General features: G+C 33.8%; 1 protein-coding gene across 15 annotated transcripts in view; it reads left to right on the top strand.

Annotated features, from left to right (window-relative positions):
- Nucleotides 1-27,282, top strand: part of MEF2A (myocyte enhancer factor 2A) — a 143,771-nt gene that overhangs the window by 75,651 nt on the left and 40,838 nt on the right. For 6 of the 15 annotated variants that reach the window (XM_064376245.1, XM_021674325.2, XM_021674326.2 and 3 more), the window contains 3 exons: nucleotides 834-1,037; nucleotides 23,810-23,959; nucleotides 26,985-27,204. In XM_064376245.1, coding sequence (XP_064232315.1) covers nucleotides 834-1,037; nucleotides 23,810-23,959; nucleotides 26,985-27,204 — 574 coding nt within the window. Of the gene's footprint in view, nucleotides 1-833; nucleotides 1,038-23,612; nucleotides 23,745-23,809; nucleotides 23,960-26,984; nucleotides 27,205-27,282 lie in introns of all 15 variants that reach the window. The other 9 variants (XM_064376246.1, XM_064376243.1, XM_012438649.3 and 6 more) reach the window with 3 other exon arrangements.

Here is a 27,282-nt window from a genome sequence, read left to right as displayed (position 1 = left end):
AAAGTTTTAGGTTCACAACAGCATTGAGCAGAAAGTATGGAAAGTTCCCTTACACCTCCTTTCCCATCCCTTATTAGAAGAGGGATCATGGGTAACTCTTGCTTACCCCAAGGAGAGTTGTTGGGTGCTATAATTTTTTTATGTCATGAGCTTCAAAATTCCTGAAGTTCTTGAAAGGGAAGGAAAGAAAGTACTGTGGAAGAGAGAATACAGAGCATAAAAAGACATCCCTTTTAGGGCCTTCAGTCAGTATAAGGGATGTAAATTGAAAATTTGCGGGGGTGGTCTCTGTTAGAGAGGATTTCAGGTGACAGGTTTCAGTTAAAGAAAGAAACAGTTAAGAATTTGAGGACTTTGGGGAATTTGCTGATCCCAGGCTGTGAATTTCAGTGGGTACAATAAAGAAGGGCTTGGGAGGGAGGAGAAATATGTTAGATTAGTGGATGTATTTAGTTGTTTAGGGATTAAAGTCTGGGTAATGCTAGATTACCTGGCTGGGATTTGGGGTTTCTGATGGTAACAGTTTTAACTGAATGATAAGGGAACACTGATCAACTGTTTCCTTCTGTGATTCTTCACCCTCTGTAGTGGAGTGGCAGCTAAGGATAAAGATACTTCCCCAAGAGACAGCTCTGTCAGAGAGTTTGCATATACAAAGCAAATGTAGGGCTGTAGCACAATGGAAACGGGAAGGCTCATATGGAGCATGAAGCTAGGAACTTTTTCCATCTTTGAAATCTGACTCAGTATTAAAAAGAAGATTCATCTTCAGATAGACTATATTCAAGTACTACTAATGCTTTTAATAAAAATATACCTTTTTTATTGTTTAGGTCACTTTTACAAAGAGAAAGTTTGGATTAATGAAGAAAGCCTATGAACTTAGTGTGCTCTGTGACTGTGAAATAGCACTCATCATTTTCAACAGCTCTAACAAACTGTTTCAATATGCTAGTACTGATATGGACAAAGTTCTTCTCAAGTATACAGAATATAATGAACCTCATGAAAGCAGAACCAACTCGGATATTGTTGAGGTAACACATATATCTAGTAATGAGTGAATTGCAAGTGATACTGAAATATCTGGTTTAATAGCATTAACTGTCAGAATGATTTTCACATCTAAAACATAAATCAGGTATATAGATTCTTCAGATTCTTCTTAGAAGAGTCTGATTGCTGTATGGTGGCTCACTTGTGTTATAAACATATCCTATTCATTCAAACAAAGTAAACTGTGTTGTTTTACCATGTATACCAGCGTAATCTAACATTTCATCTATGATTATTTTGTATGAGTTTTAAAATTAATATTGTAAGAGACTGTATCACTTTTGGACGGTATGAAGTTACAGTTTTGATATGTATCAATAATTTCATTATGTCATTGACAACTCACAACTTTAAACACTAATAAAAAAAGAATCATGTAAATAATATTCGCTTTGTTAATAGTGTTTTAGTTGGAGAAGAGGAGAAAGGCCTCATTTTCTTTATCTGCTGTCTATTTGATAGCTCTCGTGGTTCTAGCAACCTAATTAAGTGAAAAAGAAAAGGATTTTTTTTAGAATGATCTTCTCAGAAATAGCATTTTACAATAAAACCTTCAAAGTGGAAACCAGTATGCTTCCCCACTTTATATCTTCTCTGTTTCAATATCTTCTGTAAGATGACTTTGCCATGTGTATTTCTAAACACATTTTAAATTAGCTTCATCGTTACTTTTGGCTCTTTTGTTTATATTTAGAGGTTTTATTTTCTTTCTATTCAATGGAGGAATTTTTTTGTTACTTGAAAGAAGCATATTTTGGCTAATTTTTAATAGAAAAGTGTTTAAATTAGGCATTTCATTGGTGAAAGTACTGAAACCATGTGAAGATTATGTAAAACAACTATAAAAGAACAAATGGAGTCCTAATCTAGATTATATTTCTAATATTTGAAATTAAAGATAATTTAGATATTTTGTTATATAGGAATCTAATTTATTTGCCTTCACAGATTATTCTGAAAATGCATTTTAAATTTTTTTTTTTTTTTTTTTTTGAGGCGGAGTTTCGCTCTTGTTACCCAGGCTGGAGTGCAATGGTGCAATCTCGGCTCACCGCAACCTCTGCCTCCTGCGTTCAAGCAATTCTCCTGCCTCAGCCTTCCGAGTAGCTGGGATTACAGGCGTGCGCCACCATGCCCAGCTAATTTTTGTATTTTTAGTAGAGACGGGGTTTCACCTTGTTGACCGGGATGGTCTCGATCTCTTGACCTCGTGATCCACCCGCCTTGGCCTCCCAAAGTGCTGGGATTATAGGCTGAGCCACTGCGCCCGGCTTCATAGTAATATCTTTAGCCAAACCCCTTGACGCAGTTGTATTTGTCATTTATAAATTATTTTATGTTATCATTTATTTATAACACTATGTAGTAGACCTTTCCCCTGTTACATGTCATGAGTACATTTTTATTGTAATTTGTAAATTAGGGGACCATTCAGGTAAGCTTTGTTAAGAGACTTCATAACTGAATTTCTTTGAAATGTAGAATAACCCTATTGTGTTTAAAATAGCTTCTTATCTTATAAACCTATATGTTTCATCAAAAGCACTGCCTCAACTCAGACCAATGGAGTTGACTTTGATAATGTCAGCAAATAGGTATTCCAGCTAGTTTCACTATAGAGGTAACCACCTCCTTAACCCTAACTACTCTGCTCTTTTCATTGCAGCAGTTGTTATTCTTGGTCCCTGGAAGTTGAGGGTACTTTACACTGCCTAAAGCTTACTTCCCTAAAGAATATGGAGAATGTAATCTGATTTAATCCCCACAGAATTTTCAGACTACCTCAGTCTTCATTTGTGTTGTGGTCAACAAAGTGTAAGAGAGCAAATCCCAAACACATTATTTTAAGCAGTCTTCTATATTACAGTCTGTTTCAATATAAAGGAAAACTTTTGCAGCTTAATTTTCAATTGGGATTTTGATGTTTTCTTTTTAATTGCATTTCCTCAAAATAAGTTAAAACAAATCACATTAATAGTTCTTTATGAAGTTCTAAATTACATAAATATAGTAGATAGACGCATTGGATTATCAGGGATTAATTTATTGTGGTAGGTTAAATTACAGGGCTTAATTCATACTTCTTGTATATTAAAGTCTTACTGAGTCAACTTTTATTATAAGAGTGGTTGTTAAACTTGTAAGATAGACCTTTTTTCACGTATGAAGATGATACAACCTACATCCTCACTAGTAGTGCAATTCACATATGAATTATTTTGGCCAGTGGTGGTAATGGCTTACGTTGATGCATCTATACAGATTGCTGTGGTCCATATTAAGTTTACAGGATAACAGTAATGAAGATACTTACATGGAGCTTCCTATGGGCCAAAAATATCCTTAAATGAGATACCTGTAAAGCACTTTGTAAAAATTAAGTGCTTTACAGGTATCTCATTTAAGGATATTTTTGAAATGCCATTTTTTTTTCCTTTTTCACGGTTTCTTTTCAGGCAGTTGTATTAATGGAAAACAGAGTTTTTGATGCCCATTTACTCATTTGACAAATATTTGAGGGTCTTCTGTGTGCTTTGCAAGTTGATCTTATTTAGAGATTCCTAATTCAGGCCAAAAGAATATTCTTCCCATTTTTGGTAAACCACTGAGATGTACTTTTACCAACTGAAGGTTTTATATATATTTATAAAAACTTGGAACAAGTTGGTGGTAAGGTCCTGGACTACTTAGCCGTCTCATGTGATTGAGAACATGAGAAGATGGAGGCATAAACAGTTATAACTGATCTATTTTAGAGTGTTTTCTAAAGTTCATGACCAATATACTTCAGAGTTTGTGTCATTATGTGACACATTAGAAGGCTTAAATTCATACTTCTTGTATATTAAAGTCTTACTGAGTCAACTTTTATTAGTAGAGACACAAACTCTGAAAACGACTTCCTTAAGGCCTATAACCTGACTCCACCTATTTCCATTTGCGTATATGTTAGTCTTTAAAATCAGCAGGATTTTACTTTCCCTATATTACTGAAATATGCTTTGACAAAGCCTTGAGTATATTAACATGGCATCTTCAGTAGATGTATTCCTCTTCTATTGTATCCAATATACAAGCCCTTTGAGGATGTACTGTGAAGAAGGGTAGATGCACTGTGCTGTTAACCACATCTGTATAGTCTGTAGTACAAGGATTCACACGTATTAGGTCTGTGGAGTTAGATACAGTATGTTTTGTGAGAGTACTATAAAATTAATATAGTATATTAAAACTAGTTGGTATTTGAATATTGTTGATTATAAACAGGTAGACATGGTGCTCTTTTCTGTGTTTCAATTTTATTTATAAACTTAAATCCATCTATCTTTGTTCTGTCTGATTTCGTATTAACTGTTTTTAAACTAGTTTTTTAAATATAAAATTTTAATTTTTAAACTTTGGTTAGAGTTGATAAAATTTTATAAATTATTTCTATACAGTTTTATTTTTTTAATTTGTACTTACATATTTTAAATTGCATTTAGGTATTTTAAATTAAGGTCTGTAATATCTTGAGGATGTGTATATCCCCTCATTAGAAAAGCTTAATATATGATAATGCAAACTTACACATTAGTAAATTAAGCAGTTGCCATTAGGGTAAGATTCATAAGAGACTTCATAACTCAATTTATTTGAAATGAAGAATGACATTTCTGTGTTTAAAATACATCTTATTTTAAAATGTTTCCACATTGCTTTTCAGTACTGCATTCCTTACAAAAAATGAGTTTTATAACTTTATTTCCCATATTTCGTTAGGTAATATTCCACACAGTATGTTATCAAAGGCATATATCTTATCTTTTCAAGTTATTAAGCATTGATACAAAAATAGGTGTCAGACTTTTGTTTGGTCCTATAAAATGTAGTAATTAATTCATATGTACGAAGGAAATGTTGTAACTCTTCAGTTTTCTTTTTAGTAAAATTAAGATAAAAAATTATGAACTATATTATATAATTTTACAGGAATATTAGATATGTCCTAGAGTACAGGAAGCTACAGATGGAAATTACCAACACAAGCAGTTGCCGTTGTTCATACACATGTATATGTGTGTAATTTGAATTTATACTAAATTAAAGCCAGAGGCTTTGGGATTCTGCAAAGGTAACAGGTGAGGATTTTAGCAGATGCTACCTAAAAAACACCTGAGATTACTTTTGTGTCCATGTTTTTTCCTGTCATTTGGCACAACTATTGAAAACACTAAATATTCCTGCCCATTATATTTTTAAAATAGCCATGACTTGGTAACATTCTAAAATCATTTGTGTGGCAATTCAGATTATTGTACTGTCATTTAAGTATGTAAGTAAAAGGGTCCTGGCCATTTATCTCTCTTGTTAATATCTTGTGAACTATTCCCAAAGAGAGGAGCTTTTCACCATAGGACTACTACAGTACTTTAAAAAAAAAAAATTCTTCTTGCATTATCTTATTTAATCTTCATATCCAAGGTAAGCTTTTTCAGAAGGAAAAATTGGGATACACTCTAAAATGAATTGTCTAGAGTCATGTCGCAATTTAGTGGCAGAACCAGGATTAGAACCCAGGTCTGTGACATTATTTCCGTTTGCTCCCTAGTTTACTGCATCCAGTGGAGCTCTGGAACATTTTACCATAAATAGATAAGATTTTATACATATACCAATAATGTATAATATATAGCAATCAAATTTTCCTCAATAATTAATGGAAAGTTAGTGAGGATAATAGCAATAAGAATAATAGATATTTTTTAATCACTTAACATGGTCTAGTAAAGACTTTATTTGAATTTTCTTATTGAATCCTTATTGTTGCCCTTATTTCACAGTTGAGGCAATGGGGGCACAGTGATAAATTAAGTCAGATATTGTTAATTTGGATTCTGAAGAAAGAGAAGATCTGTTTGAGTCTTAAAAATCCGTGCCTATTTTCAAATTACAAAAGAATTTGGAAATCATATCTAAAAGAAAGGAAGATAGGGAATCAATATAAAATGCATCTGTCAATTAGAAAATAAAAGCAGATGTTAGTGACAGTGATCATGCTTGAGAGTACATTATTTAAAATCAGTGGTCCTCAAAATGTGTAGTACCCTGACCAGCAGCATCAGCATCCCCAGAGATTTCCTAGAAATGCAAGTTCTTGGTCCCACCTTAACTCTACTGAATCTGCAACTTTTGGCTGAAGCCTAAGCAGTCATGGATTATTGAATTAACTTGCCTTAAGTGCAGTTATAGACTAAATGTTTCAAGTTGACAGTTTCTTGGGAGTGATTGTCTGGCTTTTTAAACATTTTTATCATCAAGAATATCCCCTGAAATAATTTAAAACAGTGAGCACAAACTGTCATTTTTTAAACCCTCTGAAAAGTAATTCAAACTAGTATGCAGTATTGGTGTGAATTGCACCTAAGGAATGCATTTCTGGTGGGTTACGTTTCAGTTCAATTCTACATGGTTATAAGAGCTTGTGCGAGGGTAGTTTCTTTGAGGGGTGCTTCTTTAAGGTGTGGTGGGAATGAGTTGGAGGTGATAATTGGCTTCTTAGATGAACAAAAAAGAAAGTTAAATGACTTACCTCCTAAGATCATCTAGTGCTGACCCTACAAAAGTAGAGGCTTGGATTTTCTGACAGTATTATGTATAATAATCTCAGAGGCTTTTTGAGTCAATCATCTTTTCTCCCCATGTTATGAGGAATGGAACAGACAGGGAGTATTTAAGAGGCTTGCCTAATGTTTTACAGGGCTGCAGTGGAACAACAGGGAAAGGGAAGAAAATAATGAGACATCTGAAGATAAGACAAAGCTTTCCTCCACCTCCAGTCCCCTACCTTGCTCTTTTATTCCTAACAGAGCCTGAAGCAGCAGGATGATGATTCACAGGGTGAGGCACACAATCCTCATGGCCCTCCTCCTCTTCCTACATGTCACTGCACCATCACCTCACATAGCAGTTACTATAGCTCTTGTAATTTCAGTATTACTACTTTTAGATTGTTATGCATTTGAATATTATATATCGTACAATTATTGGTTTTTATTTGTGTGCTTTTTATAAGGCACTATGCATCTCTAAGTGTGGTTTTCCTTGTCTTGAGGTCATATTTTTCTACATTAGAGGTTGATGTCATTGATAAACAAATGAGAGTTCATGGAGGGAGGAAAAGAAGATAGATACACTTGTATATGTAACTCACATTTCTGTAATACATTTCTTGTGATTATGGATGGATACCTATGTGTTCTTTTTATGTCCTATGTGTCAGGGATTGAATATTTTATTAATAGTACTTACCATCAGATAAAGTGTTCCTTTTTCTCCAGAAGGTATTTGATGCTTTGGTCAGATTTTACCAATCAGAAGAGGAGATAAAGAGGATTGAGAAAGTGATTAGAGAAAACTTCCTCTAGAGGTGTTGTTATCACCAGAGTCCTTTAAAGCAGCAGTTCTCAACCTTGTTGGCATCAGGGATGGAGACTGGGAGTGGGAGGGATGGGGGCAGGGAGATGGTTTTGAGATGAAACTGTTCCACCTCAGCTCATCAGGCGTTAGATTCTCATAAGGAATGCATGCGTCAATCCCTTCCGTGTGCAGTTCACAGTAGGGTTCATGCTTCTATCAGAATCTAATGCCACTGCTGATCTGACAGGAGGCAGAGCTCAGACAGTAATGCTCACTCGCCCACCACTTACTTCCTGCTGTGCAGCCCAGTTCCTAACAGGGTCTGTGCCCCCAGGGGTTAGAGACCCCAGCTTTAAAGGATATGGTAGGTGGAAAAGAAAGATGCTCTAGGTTAGAAGGCAGCTTATGTGAAAATTAGGAAATGAGACACTGCAGTTAGTTTATGAAGTAGAAATCAGCCAAGTGTCACTGTAGTATAGTGTGAAGAGTGGACTAGCTAAAGACCTGAGAAGTAAACCAGATCCTCATGAGCTATATAAGGCCCTTCACTCTATCCTGCAGGTTTGGATAGCCACTGAAAGAGCTTAATAAAATAGCTGCTTAGGTTTCTCCTTGCATTTCCCATGCAGTAAGTTATGTTAGAACTGCATGGTAATTTTTTGAAGGGAGATGAAGGAAAAGGAAAAGAGGTAAAAATATTGAATATAATAGTTCTACATTTTAAATTTATTGTATTGATGTTTATCATACTATGTACCAGGCATTGTGTTAGACACTGGGAATATAGTGGTAACTGGCCCTATTGCTGCCTTTTTCTTGATAAGGTGATATGCTAGCTATTTTATTATCTTACGGCGGAAGTTCTTTTGTTAGATACACTTCAATATCAATTTAAGACCCTTAGAATGCCAAGATTTTTATGTTTCTCATCAAATATTAATCATTAAGCATATAAATATTGTAAGATATTATACTGCTAGTTGAGCCAGAAACTCATTTAGGGCAGAAGATAATAGGTTCTTCCTGTGTTTCTCAGTGTTCTGTATCTGCCTGTAAAGTAACATGTATATAGTCTGAATGATATTTCAGTTCTCTTACATATAGATGGCTAATGCAGACATACAGTTTTGTGAAACCTGGCACTTCAAACACAATTTAAAATTAAGGAGACAGCTGTATAGTTTTCATATTTATTTTGAATTTATTTTTGTGGCTCTGTTTTCAGACTCTAGGGATCTAGATTCTACAGAAAGATATTGTCTTGCATAGATTAGTCATAACTCAACTTTTTAATTTACATTTATGCAGTCAGTGCTGTACTGGTAAAAAATTCCAAATGATGGTATGAATTATATTTTAGAAAAGACATATCTTGTAATTTTCTAGGTTTTTGTTTAGTTGGTTGATTTTCAAATTTGTAACGTGTTTCGCTGATTGTGTATGCTAAACCCTTAGCATATAATTTTATAAAGAATATTATTGTATATTTAAGTAATTGATACGAGATTATGTTTTTTTCCTCAAAGAGCATTTCTTGTAATTTCTCGTTTTAATTCATTTGCAGTAAAATGTGAGAAGGTAAGCCTTCCATATTGTTTTTTAAATGTTAGTGATTTTTAAAACTTGGTAAATAGGCAGCTACATGCTTAAGCCTTCTAGAATAAACCAAAGCTTTATTATGCGTGTTGGAATTTATCTCTTGTAATTCAATGAAGAATATTTTTCTGTGATGCTTTGTTTTTATAGAAATTTTCTTTTCAAATAACCGGTTTATTTTGTGGTAATTTCTGGGCTTAAGTGTTGTTTCCAGAATCTATCTCAAAAACCTTAAAAATGTTATGCTCTGAGAAAAGAACTTAGAAGTAGCAACTAGTGTTTGTAGAGGAATTCAAAATATTAGCTTGCTTTTTTTTGTGCCATCCGTGTTTGTATAGGATTATCCCACAATAGTATATAATTAAAACATTTTTATTGTGGTTTCCACATTTGTATAGTTGAATTAAGTTTTTAAAAATGGTTTTGTTACTTTGGTCTATTAAAAACCTATCAGTTATGTTCTGTAGGACAGTATAAACTAATGTTTTAGATATTTTGTGAAAGTTATTTGATATTAGACTCTCAAATCCTATTTATCACTTATTAGTTATTTAAAGTAAATATCTGTATTTAGTATTCTAACTAGCATATATTTACTATATTTTCATTTACTTATTGAATGCTTAGTGTACTGGGTTACTAAGCTCAGTGTTTAATAGGGCAGAGAGAACAGTATTAAATTTTTAAATCTTACTGAGTTTTGACGATCAGTTAAAGTAATGTATGTGAAAGCATTTTGAAAACCATATCACATTAGTTAGGTTGCTTCCACATGCAGGCAATGGAAGAGCTCACTGAAATTGGTCTTAAAAATAGGGGTATTGGTTATGTCATGTAACAAAAATCTCAGCAGTGTGGTAGAAATTAGGCTCTATTCAAGTGGGCTCCCAGTGTCTGCCTTTGCCCGTGTATCAGCTTTGTCTTCATGCTGGTTTTTTCATGTTGATAAAATGGCAGTGGCAACTCTAGGCCTTCTGTCTGCACATAGCATCATCTAAAGCAGCACTATCTAATAGAATTTGTGATAATAGAAATGTTCCATATTTGTCCAATATAGTAGGACTGGGTGTAGCTATTGAGTATGTATTGCAACTGAAAATCTTGAGTTTTTAATCTTTTAATTTTAATTTAACCACATGTGGCTATTGGTTACTATATTGTTCAGCCTCAGTGTAAAGTATCAGATCAGCTGTGTCCCAGAATCTGCAGCAAATGTTCTAATATTAATTCTAATTGTACTGTTTAAATCAGTTACCTCTCCATCTCCCACTCTGAAAACACTAAACACAGTGGTAGAGAAAAGATAGAATGTCCTGATTGGCTTGTTCTAGCCAGATGTTACCTGGAATTCAGACAGTGTGGTATTTGCATAGGGATAGGCATGTAGTTCAATAGAGCAGAATAGAGAGCTCAGAAAGGTACCCATATATACATGGTTAATTTATTTTTGACAAAAGAGCCAAGGTAAATCAACGAGAAAAGGACAGTCTTTTCAATAAATTGTGCTAGAAAACCTGGATATCCATATTTTTTTCCTATAAGGATATAGCATTTACCTTACATCATATACAAAATGTTTGTGGAATGGAGGGTTTGTGTAGAGGAATAATTGAAGGTAAAGAAGAGACAAATTTAATGTATTTGAGACTTAATGTCTAATGTCTTGAATACTAGCTGTGCTATTTACTCTTTGTCCAGTAGGCATTGAACAGCCTTTGGAGGGGTGTTTAAAAGTTTTAAGTAGTCAAATCGTTATTACAGGAATTAATCTGGCAGCAGATGAGCAGCATTTTAAACAAAGTGTGTAGCTTTTTAAAATAAACTAAATTATCTTATCTACTATGATAGGTTTTTAGTAATACTGAAAATTATAGAAAGAGGAATGTAATTCCATTTGGTTTGAATGGAGAGGAGAGATTAAAGTGAAGGGTTAGGCTGTGTTCTAAGAAATACGTTGACACATCATGCTTTTTAAAAATTGATTTATAGAAAATTTGAGTGCATAATTTGTTTTATATATATATATTTTTTCACCTAATAATGCTGTGAAAAGGGTTTTTGTGTTATAAAACAGTTAGGAAACTCTGATTTGTTTCTCTACTTCATTTAACTGTTGAGGAAGCTGCATCCAAAGAGAGCAAGAAGGACTGTAGATCCTTTGAGGCAAAGACTTTGCTAAGGAACATTGGTATTTTTCACAGTGCTCAGTAAAGATTCAGCACACAGCTTAATAATGACCTATGAAATGGAACTAAAGGAAGTGTTGTGTACTTCAGCATTCACTCGTTTATGATATTCTTAATTAAGACTTCATCAAATTTTACAAGATCTAGTAGGGACAAAAATATAAAATATGTTTAAGTTAAAGGAACACTCAATCATAGGAGGTGACTGTTTTTACTCTGTAACACTGGAAATGATGACTTTATTTCCTTATCTCCCCATCCTCCACATCTGCTAATATATCTTACTTCCAACCTTTAGAGAAGTAAACATATGTAAAAAGGTAAGTATAGAGGCCTCTCCTTTATTGCAGTATATACATTCTTGGAAAATCTTGTAAATAGCAAACCCTATGCAGCTTTGTATTCTGCACATGAACACAAATGATAATCGGAGAGATATCTTGAAATGTTCAGTGAGGCATGTTAGTGTAGCTAGTGGCCACTATGGTGGGTCCTGTAAATACACGAAATTACTTGAATAGAATTGCTGGCAACACTTCAATTAGGATGAGACTAGTGCATCTTAGGACAATATGATATGATTTCCAATGTGATAACTATTCATGATCATAGTATACATTCCCAGAGCTTTCATTAACCTAATTTATCACATTAATACTATAGTAGTACTGTCACATTACCTTGTATCTTTATAAATCATTGCTCCAGACATCCTTCACTATTAAGTGAAATTGAATACATATTTTAATTACTTATTGAAATATGGTAGACATACCTGAGATTAACTTTTTTCTCTTCTTTTAAATGATATATAATTTGTATACCATAAAATTCACTAGTGTAAATTATGCACTTCAGTAGTTCTTAGTACTCACAAGTTGGTACAACCATGAACACTAATTCCATAACATTTTCATCAACCCTAAAACAAACCCAGTACCCATTAGCAGTCTCTTACTAACTCTTTTTTCCCTACATCCTGGCAGCCACTAATCTACTTTCTGTGTCTATGGATTTACCTATTCTGGGAATTTGATATAGATGGAGTCAATACAGTATGTATCTTTTGTCCAGCTTTTTCGCTTAGCATAATGTTGTTTTCAAGGTTCATCCATATGGTAGCTATATCAGTACTTCATTCTATGACTAAATAGTTTTTCATTTAATACTATGAAGTTTGTGTACAAGTTTTTGTATGGGCATAAGTTTTCATTTCTCTTGGGTATCTAGTTAGTAGTAGAATTTCCTGGGTTTTGTGGTAAGTTCTGTTTAACTTTTTGAGGAATTACCAAACCCTGTCCTATATCTCACTTTTAAAAAAATAGCAAAAACGTCAACAATACCCAGTAATGTTGTGGATATTATTAGAAAATGTTTTGTTTGTTTTGTTTTTGTAAATTTGGGTATTGTTGGGCTAGGTTATCTGGATCAACTCTTCTGCTGAAGACATCTAAAAATACTAGATAAACTGTAAAAACAAAACCTTTTTACATTATCAAAGAGCTCTCAAGGAATGTGCCAGGGCAAAATTTAAGAGAGGTAAGATCATAAAGGTAAAGAAATATTTAAAACTCTGGCCACCCTGAATTATTTGCCTGTCTAGATAAAAATTTGTAGAACTGAGATTCAGGTTCTGATAGATTCAGAATCAAAGGGAAAATGATCACTTCTAGGTTTATGCGCCTAATAGATACCCCACATGCCTTTAAGCTGGGCCTTAGGAAAAGAGGAAAATGCACTGCCTTCTCCTACTCCCAAAGGATTGCAAGGAGAGTTATTTAGTATTAAGCGGGTAGGGGAAAGAAGAGAACAAGAAAAGAAAAAAAAGAGAACATATCCGAGAGGTTGTAAACCAAGTTACCAGCATTGTGTGGAATCGTAGTCCCAAGTATAATACAAGACATTCAAGAAAACTAGGGCCCTGGTAGCTGCGGGAAGCAAATTTATATCCGTTTTGAAGAAAGGCACCTTATTCTGTGCATTAGAAATCTCTTTTAACCTTTCAAAACTATTGGGCATCATACAAAGGTGACCAAGCATATAAGAAAAAAAGGCATAGCAGGATACAGTAGAAAATAATTCCTGTATATTTCAGATGACATTATTAATGTAGATTATAGAACAGTTTCACTTTCTATGTTTTAAGAAATAAAATTGAAAATATCTGTAGGAAACAGGAAGTTATAAAGGAATTGACATATCAGACTTGAATGAAATACTTCAAGATGTGAAAAATATAATAAACAAAACTAATGAAGTAGACATGGTAGAAGTAGATTTTCCATAGCCGTAGAGAGAATTTGTGAACCGAAGATAGAAGAAATTATCTAGAATTCAATGCAAATATTAAAAGGTGGTAAACATCAGGAAAGTTTTAAAGAAAAGGAGAATCATGTTTAGAAGTTCTAGCCTATATTTAATTGTCATACTAGAAGAAGGAAACAGAGAATTGGGTGGAGGTGATATTTTATGAGATAATGACAGAATTTTCTAGGATTGATGAAAGCCCGCCATCCTTAGATTTAAGAAATTCAGAAAATCCCATGCAGAGTAACAAACAACAAAAAATCTCTATATAGAAGAAAACAAAGATAAGAAAAACGTAGAGACTATCCTCAAAAGGATGCTATTTCCAAATAACAAATGAAATCTGGAGTCAATGAAATGATAGCTTAAGTGTGCTATAAAGGAATATAGTAGAATCCGACTTAAGAGTTCTATACCCAGAGAAAATTTCAAGAGGGAAGGCTTAACACCTGTACTTCAGTGTTACAATCAAACCACCTACTGCTTTAGAAGAAAGGGCCAAGACCAAATCAGGCTGCCATGGTAAGAAAGCAGTCTTCATGAAATGATCAGATGACCTCTACAAGCTTCATGTGGACAATGATCTGTCTAGTTTCTCAGTAAATATCAGCACCTAGTAGGGTCCTCTCAATATATTTTGTTGAATGAAAGAAAAATGCAAATTAGCATATTTATTTAGTAAACAAAAAGGGATCGTGAAGAACCAAGCTCCAGGACTTTTGAAGATAGACTTTCTTTTCTTTGTGGTGCACTGAGAATCAGCTCTATTTCAGCATTCATTTACGTGTGGAGATCTAGAACAGAGTTACATTCTTTCTGGTGACAAGCTGAGACTACGTGGCTTTACTAAGTGGCTGCTCAGTATTCAGCTCCTGGGAGACAAGGGCCTCAAAACCGTTGGGGTTGGGGTGGGGCAGGTAGGGACTCTTATTACCATTTGTTGGGATTTTTACCATCAAAACTAGGAGTGTCTTAGAACTGGATAAGATCTTAGAATTAAGAGAAGCCATAGCCTGAACACCACATACTTGTCACTAAGGAAGATAGGGATAATAAGATCATAGAGGAACTGCAGAGGAATATGAAGACAGTGCCTACAACCACCACATACACAGTAAATGTTATCTCTTCTCAGTGGTTGAAGTTCCTGATTACAGCTCTCTTATCTATCTATTCTCCCTTTGATTTGCTGACTGATGGATGCAGTCCATTTAACAGCTGAGCATAGCATATTGGAAAGAGTAATAGACTTAGATTCTAGTCCTGGTTCTGTTACTTAACAGCTATATGTTGAGGTGACGTGGGGGATGAGTACTTGGATCTCTGGATCTCTTTTAACTTTTAATGTTCTCTATAAGGGTAGAAGATGAACTAGAGGATCACAGAAGTACCATTTAGTTTTCTGTTCAGTGGCTATTTTGACACACTTTTTTGAGCATGTATAATCTCAGAATCCTGTGCCTCAAAACTTTGATTCATTGGACAGATTTTCAGAAAAATATATTTTAACAAATGTAATAATAAAAAAATTGAAAAATTGAATATTCTTGTCAAGTTTTCCACAAAACTTCAAGTCCCAATGGCTTCATAAGCAAATACTAGTAGATTTTTTAAAAAGGAAATAATTCCAGTATTTCACAAATTCCTCCAAAGAATAGTAGAACAAAGAGCTTTACTTTCCTTATTATCTAAAGCTAGCCTAACCTTGATAGCAAACCAACTAGGAGAGTTGCAAAGAGAATAATTAGAAGCCAGTTTCACTGAAAATAAATGTAAAAGTCTTCAGCCAAATATTAGTCTACTTCTTTGTGTTCACATATTTTTTATGGGAGACATTTTTATTTTCAGAATGACCCATTTTCTCTACTGTTTGCACAAAACTAGACTCTGTATTAGCCTCCCCTGTGGTTAGGAGTGGTCTTGTGACTGACCTCTGGCCAAGGAGATGTGAGTGAAAATGATGCAAACTGCTTCCAGGTGTGATCAGTAAGATACTTCCTACATAATCTTCATATTCTTTCTTCCCTGTTTGGCATCCTGTGTGCTAAGAATCCAGATGGGAACCCTGAGGTCATATATGTGGAACCATAAGATAAATGTCTTTGGGGGCTCCAAATTTCACACAGGGCTCACTGAGAATAAGTAACATCCTTCTTGGGCTTTGTATGAATAAGAAACTTTCATTGTGTTAAGCCACTGAGATTTATGGATTTATTAAAGCATCTAGCATTACTTATGCTAATACAGAGATTAAATCCAGCAATATGTAGAAGAGATAATATATCATGACTAAGTTGGATTTATCCTAGGAATGTAGAGTTATACCATATTCATGGATCAGAAATCTCATATATATATCTGTGCCACATAAGATAATCTTTATGGAGTTGATGAAATATCAGTCAATACCAATTTCAACAACTGATTCTAAAGTTCACAGAGAAAATAGGAGAAGACACTGAAGAAAAAGGTGAGAGGGTTTGCACTACAATATATTAAGACTAATTTTAAAGCTATAATAATTAACATACAGTGGCAGTGGTACAAATACCAAATGCCAAACATACTAATGGAATAACAGCTCAGAAACAGAACCGTGCATATATTGATACTTAATATATGATAGAGGTGGCAGAACAAACTCCTTAAGCAGTGGTGTAGGGACAATTGTTTATCCATATGGAAAACTCAGGAAATTGAACTTACCGCAGATTTTATACAAAATTACCTCCAGGATGCTTATAGACCTAAATGTAAATAGCAAAATTATAAAGCTATTTACAGGATAATATAGGAGAGTATGTTCATGATTATGAGGTAGGTAAGGATTTCTTAGGTAAGACATAAAAATCATTATCATACAGATAACTGGGAAAGGAAAAAAATTGATAAATTTGACTTTAAGAACTCTTCATCCAAAGCTGTTTTCTTTAATGCCACATAATGGGAAAATATTTTTACAACATATAAAATTAGCCGAGGACTTACATTGACTACTTATAAAAGAATTACTATAAAAATAAATAAATAAATCGAAGAATTACTATAAAACGATGATCAAAAGGCAATCGAAAACTTGGCAAAGTAACTTGAATAGGTGGTTCACAAGAGAGAACATCTGCATGGCCAGTAGATACGAAATGTGCTTAATTTCATTAGTAGTTCAGAATGCAAATTAAATACCACAGGTAGGAATGCACATTGATGCAATTATTTTAAAAGACAGTTTGGCATCATCTAATATAACTGAAGATCCACATATTTTGCAAACTAATACTTCTGTTCCTAAGAATTCATACCCAAGAGAAATGTGTGCAGATAAGCAGTAGACTATCTACTAAATGTCCACAGCAGCATTTTATAGATTCAAAAGATTGAAGCTTCTCCAATGTCTGTCTGCTGTAGAATGGATAAAAGGTTTTTTTTTTTTCCAAGTCATGTAATAGAATATTTAGTGAAAATGAACAGGCTGTAACTGTGTAACTCTATGGAGGAATCTCATAAACAGTGTTAATGAAAGAGGCAAGACTGAATAGTATACTGTGTGTGGTTCTATTTATATATCATTCACAAATAGGCATAGCTAAATTATATTTTTAAGGATATGTATATATGTGGTAAACCTATAAAGAAAATCTAGATAATTGTCATCACAGAGTTAGGATGTTACTACTTGTACAGGTGGATGGAGAGGGTGATGTGATGAAGGGAGATAGGGAGTGTTCTGACTTTGGTCTATTTTTTTGACCTGATTGAAATGACTGGTGTTTACTTTATAGTTATTTGTTGAATTTTATGTAAACTTGTACATACCATTCATATTTCACAATTTTTAAAAATTGTTTTTATGTGTTCTCAGAGTAGCTAGAAAGAGTAAGTAGTATATGTTTCAAAATTGGAAATATTTATAATAAGGGAAGACAACGTTTCTCATTTTTAAAGTATTCTAATAGTCTGGTTTCAATTTCTTGAAACTTAAGACATGATTTCTTTTCCTTTTTTTGAGACAAAGTCTTGCTCTGTCACCCAGGCTGGAATGCAGTGGTATGATCTTGGCTCACTGCAACCTCTGCCTCCCAGGGTTCAAGTAATTCTCCTGCCTCAGCCTCTTGAGTAGCTGGGATTACGGGTGTCTGCCACCACGCCTGGCTAATTTTTTTGTATTTGAGTAGTGACAGGATTTCACCATGTTGGTAAGGCTGGTTTCAACCTCCTGACCTCAAGTGATCTAACCGTCTTGGCCTCCCAAAGTGCTAGGATTATACGCATGAGCCACCTTGCCTGGCCCAAAACATGATTTCTTTTTTTTACAAGTACTTGCTCTTACTGGTGCCAGATTTACTGACTACTCAGCCAGCATTTATGGAGCATTTATTGCTCGGCTGCTTCACAGCAATGAGATTTAAGGTGGGTGGTCAAATTGTGAGTTTATTTAATTAATTTGAATTAGTTAACTTCTCTTGTATTTAAAAACCATGCATTTATACCTTTTGAGTACTTTTAATTCCATAGTTTTCTTTTTAAGTGCTATGATTCTATTAGTTTGGAATGGAATTTGGCAATCATAAGGTTGAACATATGTTAATTTTTTTTTTTTCAGTTCTTGGTAGACAGGAGTTAAAAGTGCAATCATGGGCTCTAGCAAATACTCCAGGAGTATAGGCTCTTCATTACAAAATTTAGTAGCATATGTCAAGATTCCAGAAAATTGCCAGACCCTATTTAAGAGCCCATATGCTTTAAATATTTATTTAAACATATTTAGAAAGATAATCCTGATTTACTCTGTAAACAGATGCCAAAGATTATAGTTATATACTGTGTGCACGTATATATATACACACATTATCTACATGGTGTGTGTGTACATATACACAAAAACACACACAGAAGTGGACTGTACTTTTAACTCTTGCCTATCTGTGATTTGGATAAAGAGACTAATAATGTGTTACCTGAAGGATCACTGACAGTTTTCTTCCTCACGCTTCTTTGATTATAAGGGATAGGAACTCATTTAAAGTAGCTCCAACTAATGAAGGAATTTATTGAAAGGATGCAGACAGATAGCATTCAAAGGAAGGAGGCAGGAGCACCTGGCTTTCTGAAGGCCTGACACCAGGAACTCCATATTAAGGGCTCCATGGTCTCTCATCTCTGCCACCGAGGCTGGTTTGCAAGATAACTCCTTGCAGGCACAACTGATGATCTTCATATAAAAATGAATTGATTTAAAACAGGTGATAAATTCAAAGTGGTATTGAGGGGAACTGAATTGGTAACAGTTTATGGAACAGATAGAATGGAGAGAGAGAAAAGTGGAAAAAAAAAGAGTCTAGACATAAGATAGTACAGGCTTGAGTGAGTATGGGAACTGTAGAAATGGAAATAATCCACAAAATTTGATATTCTGTATGAATGTAGAGAGAGAACAAAGGGAATAAGGTTGACCAGGTTGGTAAGTCCAAAGATGAGCTCTGTTTAATAAAAGGTAACGATGTAATAAAAGGTAACAAATTCTGTCTCTGTTAAGTTGAAATAGAAATGTTAGTAAAATATCCAAATGAAAGTATACAGCAGACAGTTAGGATTATAAATCTTCCAAATTGCAGATTAGATTTGAACAAAGGCATAAAGATTACTATCATAAAATTATAAAATGAACATATTGGATATTTTGATTCATTAATGAATGAGGGAGCAATAAGATCATAAACAGAGGAGAATGTAACACAATTTATAGTTAAAGAATGCAGAATTAAATTTATAAATAGAAACAAAACTGGTCAGTATCCACAGGGTGACAATCAACAGTATTCCACAGGAAACAGTTTCTGCAAACAATAATTGTTTGCAGCAACTACAAGTTTTCTATAATAAGTTAACTAATGTCATCTCTGCAATGCTGTAAAATAGCCTCATCAAAGAAACAAGGGGCTAACCTAAATGGAGGTGGTTCTAGTCGGGGCACTCAGAAAATTTCAGGCTTTCACTGTTTTTCCTTAAATTGGTATGGAAATTTTAAACTGAGGAGCCTTCCTACTACTGGAATGTTTGATCAGCAGTAGATAGAAGGCTTTTAAAGTTCTTCATTTAGGTAAAACTGGTTTAATTAATGCCAGACAACAAAGCAAAATCTTCTATTTTAAGTTTAATTTGGGCATTTCCAACACAGAAAGAGTGTGGATATGATGTAGGGATTCCTTTTTCCTGGAAATGTTTTTAGGCAGTATGCTCTCCTCTCTTCCTGCACTAGCTTGTATTTTATTTTAGATCTTAGTAGCTTCTGATGGAGAGGAACCCAGCTTCAGGAGATTGTGGGGTTTACTGTTTTAGACAATTAACATTCTTAATGCTATGATATAAATAACAATTTATGAATTGTCACAAGAATATCTTGAAGATGAGAGTCATATTTCCTTGTTAGTGGATATTATAACAAATTAATACAGATCATTAATCAAATATTTTTAAAAAAATTTTAAAGAACAGCATACTACTTCTTCCTTTTAAAAACTAATACTTGCTCTGATAATAAGGTCTATCAAGGATTACTAGAAATCTCTTCCTAAGTTTAGATCTAAAATCAATGAATTGGGTAATTTCACACTCATAAGTGATAACAGTTTTTTATAAAGGTAATTATGACTCTCAGATATAAAGTGGACATGAGTCAAAGATTTTAAGTCATTAATTAGGGAGTCTGAAAAAAATGTTTCCTTGGTAAATTCAAAGATCAGACAAATATATAAGCCCATCAAGGCCAAATGAATTTGCTTCATAAATACAAAAACAGGCTCTTCCACAGTTCGGGGAAGAAGTCAGTTGAACTTCCACCAGATAGAATTTATTTGCACATCTACAAACACAAATTATTTGCATTTTTCTGTTTTCTACAAATTAACTTCTGTTTCTACAGAGTTGAAAAATAGCTCAAAAATCAAGGCACAAACCCCATAGAATCAAATCGATAACTTAGAAGAATGTGTTCTAACAATACATAGTTTTTAAAGATATTCGTTTTTGGGGATTCATTTAAAAGTATTTTACTATTCTTAATTATTGTAGAAAGGTAAATGTTAGCTAAGTTTATTAAATTCTGCATTTTGTACCATAAATGACAGTATGCAGAAAGTACCTGAATTGGCCCATCACATTATGTTAAAATCATAGTGGAATTTAACTTTGTTGTGATGTAAATAGAAAAGTGGACATAAATAGAAAAATGATTGTTTCTAACAAGTGCTTAATGGACCCTTCAAAAATAAAATTACTTTGTTCTATAGAAGTGAACTGATGAAAAATATAGGTGCATTAATTTTAGGATTTTATTTCAGTAATCTTGCCAATTAAGACCTTTAAATTAGTCGGAACATGCACAGAACAAGGTGTATCAAATTGGCTTAAATTGATTAACAATTGTTCTTTAAATTTGTCTTTTTAGCAGTCTGTAATGTATGTTTCAGAATACATTTCTTTAAGAAAAGCAACTGGGATAAGTCAACTTAAATGGGTACACACCACAGAAATTTGAAATTGTTTTGGCACAATTGAATTTTCTCCTTAAGTTTATCGGAATGATACTGAAAAACTGTCAGTTACATTATTTACAAGAAATAAAGTATCTTTGAAGTTCTGTTTACTTAGGAATGGATTATGATAATGACTAGTAATAGCTATAGAGAGTACGCAGTATTAACACTCCTGATGCATTTTTCTACTTCTTTATGAGGAATAAGCAGATCTCTCATACTGGTGACCTTTCCGCACTGTGTTTTCCTCATTGAGCAAGTGTTTTTATTGTCCCTAACTTGTGCATGAGAAAACTGAGACTGGCCTGGTTCTTATGTACCTCGCCTGGGCTTCTTAAAAGATTACAGCATTCAACTTGTTAATAATACCAGTGGCACAGGAGAAACTTCAAGTCTTGTGCTATTTGGTAATGTGAAGACAGAAAAAGTCTTTTTATGGTAGTTGGGTTCTCAAAACAACTCTTCATGTTTTAGTGATAAGGAGACACAAGTTGCCTATCAAACAGAGGTACATTAGCTTATTATCTACAAAGCTGATAGAGCCTCTTAAATTCCCTCATGGTGACAGAAACCCCATTTGAAGTGAAGGCTTGCAGAGCTGGAGATAGCAGAGTGCTTTCCTTCCTCAAAAGTACAAGCAGGGTTAACCCTACTCTTAGAGTAAAAATTTAATGTAGTTATTGAACAACGGCTGTCTTTTTTCTCTGTCAATTAAAACATGGTCAAAGAAATAAGTACTTGGTGATTGCCATTTGTGAACATTTCAGTGATACGCATTACAGTTTACTAAGAAGAGCAAGACTATGAATTAACTAGTCTTAAAATAGATGAAAATTGGAGGGAATATCAGAAATTTAGGACTAGAATAAATCAACAACTTTATGATAAGATCTGTGTGTAGGCATCTATTCTATTTGTTCTGTTTCTAGGGCTTTGTAGGTTTTAAGAGTTCAGTGTGTTCCAGTGTTCTGAGTGTCTACATTTTCACTGCTCATAGCTACTTGGAAAGATTTGGCAAGTAAATGTGCTACCACGGTTGGGGGAGGATAAATGCCTTTATCCTTTAGTGCTCCCAACTACAGGACCTTTTATGGCCAAGCACACATCAAAGTCCATGTGATGGCTTAGGCCCATAGAGCCTAGTGCCATGGAGAAAATGTTGGAGAAATAAATGTCATGTTTGCTATATGCACATGCCAAGTAATTTAAGAAGCTAACATATCTACATTAATGATTGTTTATGATTCTTCATGCAAAATTTTTAAAAATCAAATAGAGTAAAGTGAAATTTTAAAATAATTTGACTTTGGAGAAACTAAGAAAAAAATTACTGAATCTTAATGTACTGTGTTCACATTCTACTTCAAGAAGAAGGGAGTAAAGTAAACATCCATAATTATTGCTAATTATGTTTTAAAGGATACCAAAATCTGCTATGGAATAATTTTCTTTAGATCTAATTTAAATAATCATTTATTGATGAACTTACTAGGACTAGTTCACTGATGAAGCTTTGACTTGGAAATTTAGCTTCCTAATCCTTTTCTGGAGTTGGCCAGAAAATCAAGAAGTCTCAGCCATTTCATTAACTCTACTTTAAAATAAGACTTACCAGGGTTTTAAGAAGAAAGAAATTATTCTGAAAGTAAATGAATATTCCATAGATCTTCAAGCTCTTGGTTTTTAATTTATTCTTTTAAGTACTAGACAAGTTATTTCAGGATGACTTTAAGTTAAAAATAAAAATCAGAAAACCAACTGTTTTTTGCGTTATACTTATCCCAAAATAAGAAAAAAAAAAAGTCAGTATAATCCAGGAGATACTTTAATGGCACTCTAGAAAATTCTCCAGAAGTCAAATCAGTGAATTAAATCAAACCATGAAATACAGTCTGAGTAACTTCTAAGTGCAAATTTTAAAAATATATAAAGTCACTAATAATTTATACATTCTAATTAGGAAAGAGTCATTACAGACATAAGTAATTATTAAGTTTCAGTGTTATATTTCAAAGTTATACAGGAAAGTGAATAATAGGAGTGAAATGATTGGGATATTGTGCTAATTCTTTCTGTTGAGTAGGATAAACTCTGATGGGCAGAAAGGAATGTCAGTACATGAAGTTGCTGAAATGTTCAATTTATAAAGGTACTATAACTTCTCAAAGCATCATTTTTATAGATTTTTAGTTCTTTCATGCATTGGTTATATCAGATAAATAGATCAGGCTTTAATCAGATTTGAGTTTTAACTTTCAGAGTAGTGAGTAATTTAGTATTTTGAGAAGTTTAGAAAGGCAGAATCCAAACAAGTAAATATTCCTTTTCTCTTAACATACAATGGGAGAATTAATTTTACTTATATCTAATATTTACCTTATTTGAAGAAGTAAATACATCTGTGAACATTTAGAAACCATTTCAGTGGCTCTTGTATAATTCAATTCATTCCATCTGTGCTCTCTTAATAAATCTTACAGAAAAACTCATGGCAAGTTAGCATTATTTGTGTGTGAATTTTCCAATTGTATTTCAGACTTTAAGAAAGAAAGGCCTTAATGGTTGTGAGAGCCCTGATGCTGACGATTACTTTGAGCACAGTCCACTCTCGGAGGACAGATTCAGCAAACTAAATGAAGATAGTGATTTTATTTTCAAACGAGGCCCTGTAAGTACTTTTACTTTACCTCTACTTTTTATTTGTTGATCCTTTTTGTTAACTTCATTATTTAGGCTCTGAACAAGAAGGAACACAGAGGGTGCGACAGCCCAGACCCTGATACTTCATATGTGTTAACTCCACATACAGAAGAAAAATATAAAAAAATTAATGAGGAATTTGATAATATGATGCGGAATCATAAAATCGCAGTGAGTACTAAAGTATGGTTTGTGCTTTTATCTTGTGCATGAAGAGATTGACCAAACATCTTATTGCTTATTTTTATAGTGGGTGATGACAAGTAGTAGAAGGGAAGAAAGGCATTTTATTAGTATTTTTTATAAAACTTAAAGGTAAAAGTGCTGCAGTCTTATACATGTTCAGCATCTTAAATGTAGAAGTGAAGAGAAAACATGCTGATACAGACTCTGCCACTTCTTACCCCAATACCTTTGGATAGGGCACCTAAACATCTTGAATTCTTTCTTGATCTATAAAGTAAGTGAGTTGGCTCTCATGGTTTTTACGGTATCTTCCAGCTCTAAAATTCTATGATTTATAATACAGAGTATGTCTAAAACTTTCCCTCTACTCCCATGACTTAAAAACTTACATGTTCTTAAATAGATCTTGAGAAAGCAAAAGGTAAGGTAGTTAGGTTTGTTGCAAAACTTTTTCCTAAATTGTTTTTAATTATTTGGTATAGTTACTGTAATAGTAGTAGAGCTAAGCTTACTGCTTTGCTGTTTGTAAATGTCCCCAAATCACTTGGCAACGATGCCACCAAACTTTTTTTTTTTTTTTTGGAGACAGAGTCTCGCTCTGTTGCCAGGGTAGAGTGCAGTGGTGCGATCTCGGCTCACTGAAACCTCTGTCTTCCGGGTTCAAGCAATTCTCCTGCTTCAGCCTCCTGAGTAGCTGTGACTACAGGTGCACGCCACCACTCCCAGCTAATTTTTGTATTTTTAGTAGAGGTGGGGTTTCACCGTGTTGGCCAGGATGGTCTCAATCTCTTGACCTCATGATCCGCCCACCTCAGCCTCCCAAAGTGCTGAGATTACAGGTGTGAGCCACCACACCCAGCCAACTTTTGTTCTTTTCTTATGCTATAGATACTAAGGAAGAGCAGCCTGGCTTAATTTTAATTTAAGGCAGCAATGTTCTTAAATTGATTGCAAAACAAATAGTGACTTTACAATTTCTGTATACTCATTCATCTAACCATAGTGAAAGAGTATTTGTCTTTGAACTCATGCTCCTAAACTTGATAGTTCTTCAAAGAGTTCTCACTGGAAGCTCCATTGGCAAAAGCTACTTAAAATGGTTATTCTGGATCTAATTTTCTAATTCTGTATATGTAGGTCAACCTCCCTTAAACAAATTAGTTTCAATGCTGACATTTATTTTACCATCAGAGTTAATTCTCTCAGAACTATGCCCTAAAGTATGCATGATGGATCATTTCTTCAGAGTAATTCTGTACTACAGGTTGAGTATCCCTTACCTGAAATGCTTGGGACTAGAATTGTTTCAGATTTGGAATTTTTTTTTTTTCTCAAAATTTGGAATATTTGCATATGTAATATCTTAGGGACAGGACCCAAGTCTAAACATTAAATTCCTTAATGTTTCATACACATAGCCTGAAGAAAGTTTTATACAATATTTTTCATAATTTTGTACATGGAACGAAGTTTGTGTACATGGAACATTGGAGAGCAAAGATGTCACTGTCTCAGCTACCCATGTTGTAGGTCTTGGCCCCGAGCATTATGGGAAACCTGCTGTTAGCATGTGTAGCCTACACATGTGTCATTTGATTACCCTTTGTGGGTGTGCTTGCGTTGAGGGAATCTGGGCATGCACAGAAAAGATATATGGAAGCTGAAGAGAGACTGGAAGGGTCCTTTTCCCCTTGGGGACACTGAATAAACTGTGTATTGTATGCCTGCATTTCCACATGTGATGTCAGGTGTGGAATTTTCTATTTGTGGCATCATGTTGGTACTCAAAAAGTTTTGGATTTTGGGTTTTCAGATTAGGGATGCTCAACTTATATAAGAAGCCAGCTCACAAAAAAATAGCTTTAAGGAGTTATTTTGGGGCAAATACCATTATTACTATTAAAAATGATACAGTAGCAAATAAAGCGATGTTGTTGACCTTGCGGTTAATGTTAAAGTTGCAAAGATATGGCACAAATAAAACTGTTTTACTTTTGAAAAAAATTGTCATATGCCCACTGTTTTTATATTTGTTGATGTATTATAATTTTTCTACATGAAATAAACTATTGAATAAAGTCCAATAAAATATATTCTTTGAATTAGCAGTGTTAACCTTACTTTTGGATGTTAGTCTTTTAAAATGAGGGCAGAGTGAAGTTGTTTTATTTTCTCCTGCTTTAAATTATAAAGAGGAACATTATTTATCATGGTTAACAAGCATATTGTAAATGGTCTATGGAGGAAATGCAAGAGGAAAATAGAAAATATCCTTTTAAAGCGGGTATGGAATAATTTAGAGGGAGGGAAGATTAGCATTTATAATATTTGTAATTTAATCTTCATATAATTTAAAGAAGATACCAAAAACTTTATTACTTTTGTTACTGGCTTGATTAGTAGTTAATTTCGTTGTTTAGATTAGGTTTCTTTGCATTTTCATTATACTCAAATTGCACTGTTATGTGTATAATTACTTTTTTGTTTGTTTGTTTGTTTTGCCCTTTAGAAAGTCAGTTAAATCAGAATGGGGCATATTTATAATTTATGAAATTTGACATATTAAGTTAATAACATGTATACCCACTTTTCTCCTTCTATTATATTTGGGATCTCCCAATAGAAATGTAAAGTTATTAAGCTGATTTGCATCAAAGTGCCAATTTATGCTTACTTGATGACAGTGATATATTTTGTAATGCCTAAATTTGACAACACTATTTTATTATCAGGTTTATCCCTTATTTTTGTGTTTATGAATATTTGAAATATAGAATATATATATTATATTGTATTTATATACATTAATATATAGAATTGAAATTGAAAAGGCTCATGTCAGGCATATTCAAGTTCAAATATAATTCCAAAGAAAATAGCTTTAATCTGTAAATTGGTTATGAACCTATCCCTATCCTGTACTTTTAGTAACTTGAGTTATCTTACCAAATTAAAGTTCGTAAGTTACTTTGTAGATGAATATGAAACCAACAGTCTTTTCCTTCTTGTTCTTTATTTACAGCCTGGTTTGCCACCTCAGAACTTTTCAATGTCTGTCACAGTTCCAGTGACCAGCCCCAATGCTTTGTCCTACACTAACCCAGGGAGTTCACTGGTGTCTCCATCTTTAGCAGCCAGCTCAACATTAACAGATTCAAGCATGCTCTCTCCACCTCAAACCACATTACATAGAAATGTGTCTCCTGGAGCTCCTCAGAGGCCACCAAGTACTGGCAATGCAGGTATGTGGTGATACCTGTTCTGCTGGTTCTTTAATAAAGAGGGTGGAAAAACTCATTGCTAATATAAGCAGTTTCTTA

Source organism: Aotus nancymaae, unplaced genomic scaffold (genome assembly GCF_030222135.1).
Source record: "Aotus nancymaae isolate 86718 unplaced genomic scaffold, 86718_ANA_hifiasm-v0.15.2.pri h1tg000014l, whole genome shotgun sequence".
In the NCBI taxonomy this organism is placed as follows: domain Eukaryota; kingdom Metazoa; phylum Chordata; class Mammalia; order Primates; family Aotidae; genus Aotus; species Aotus nancymaae.
This window is presented reverse-complemented; position numbering and strand designations above follow the sequence as displayed.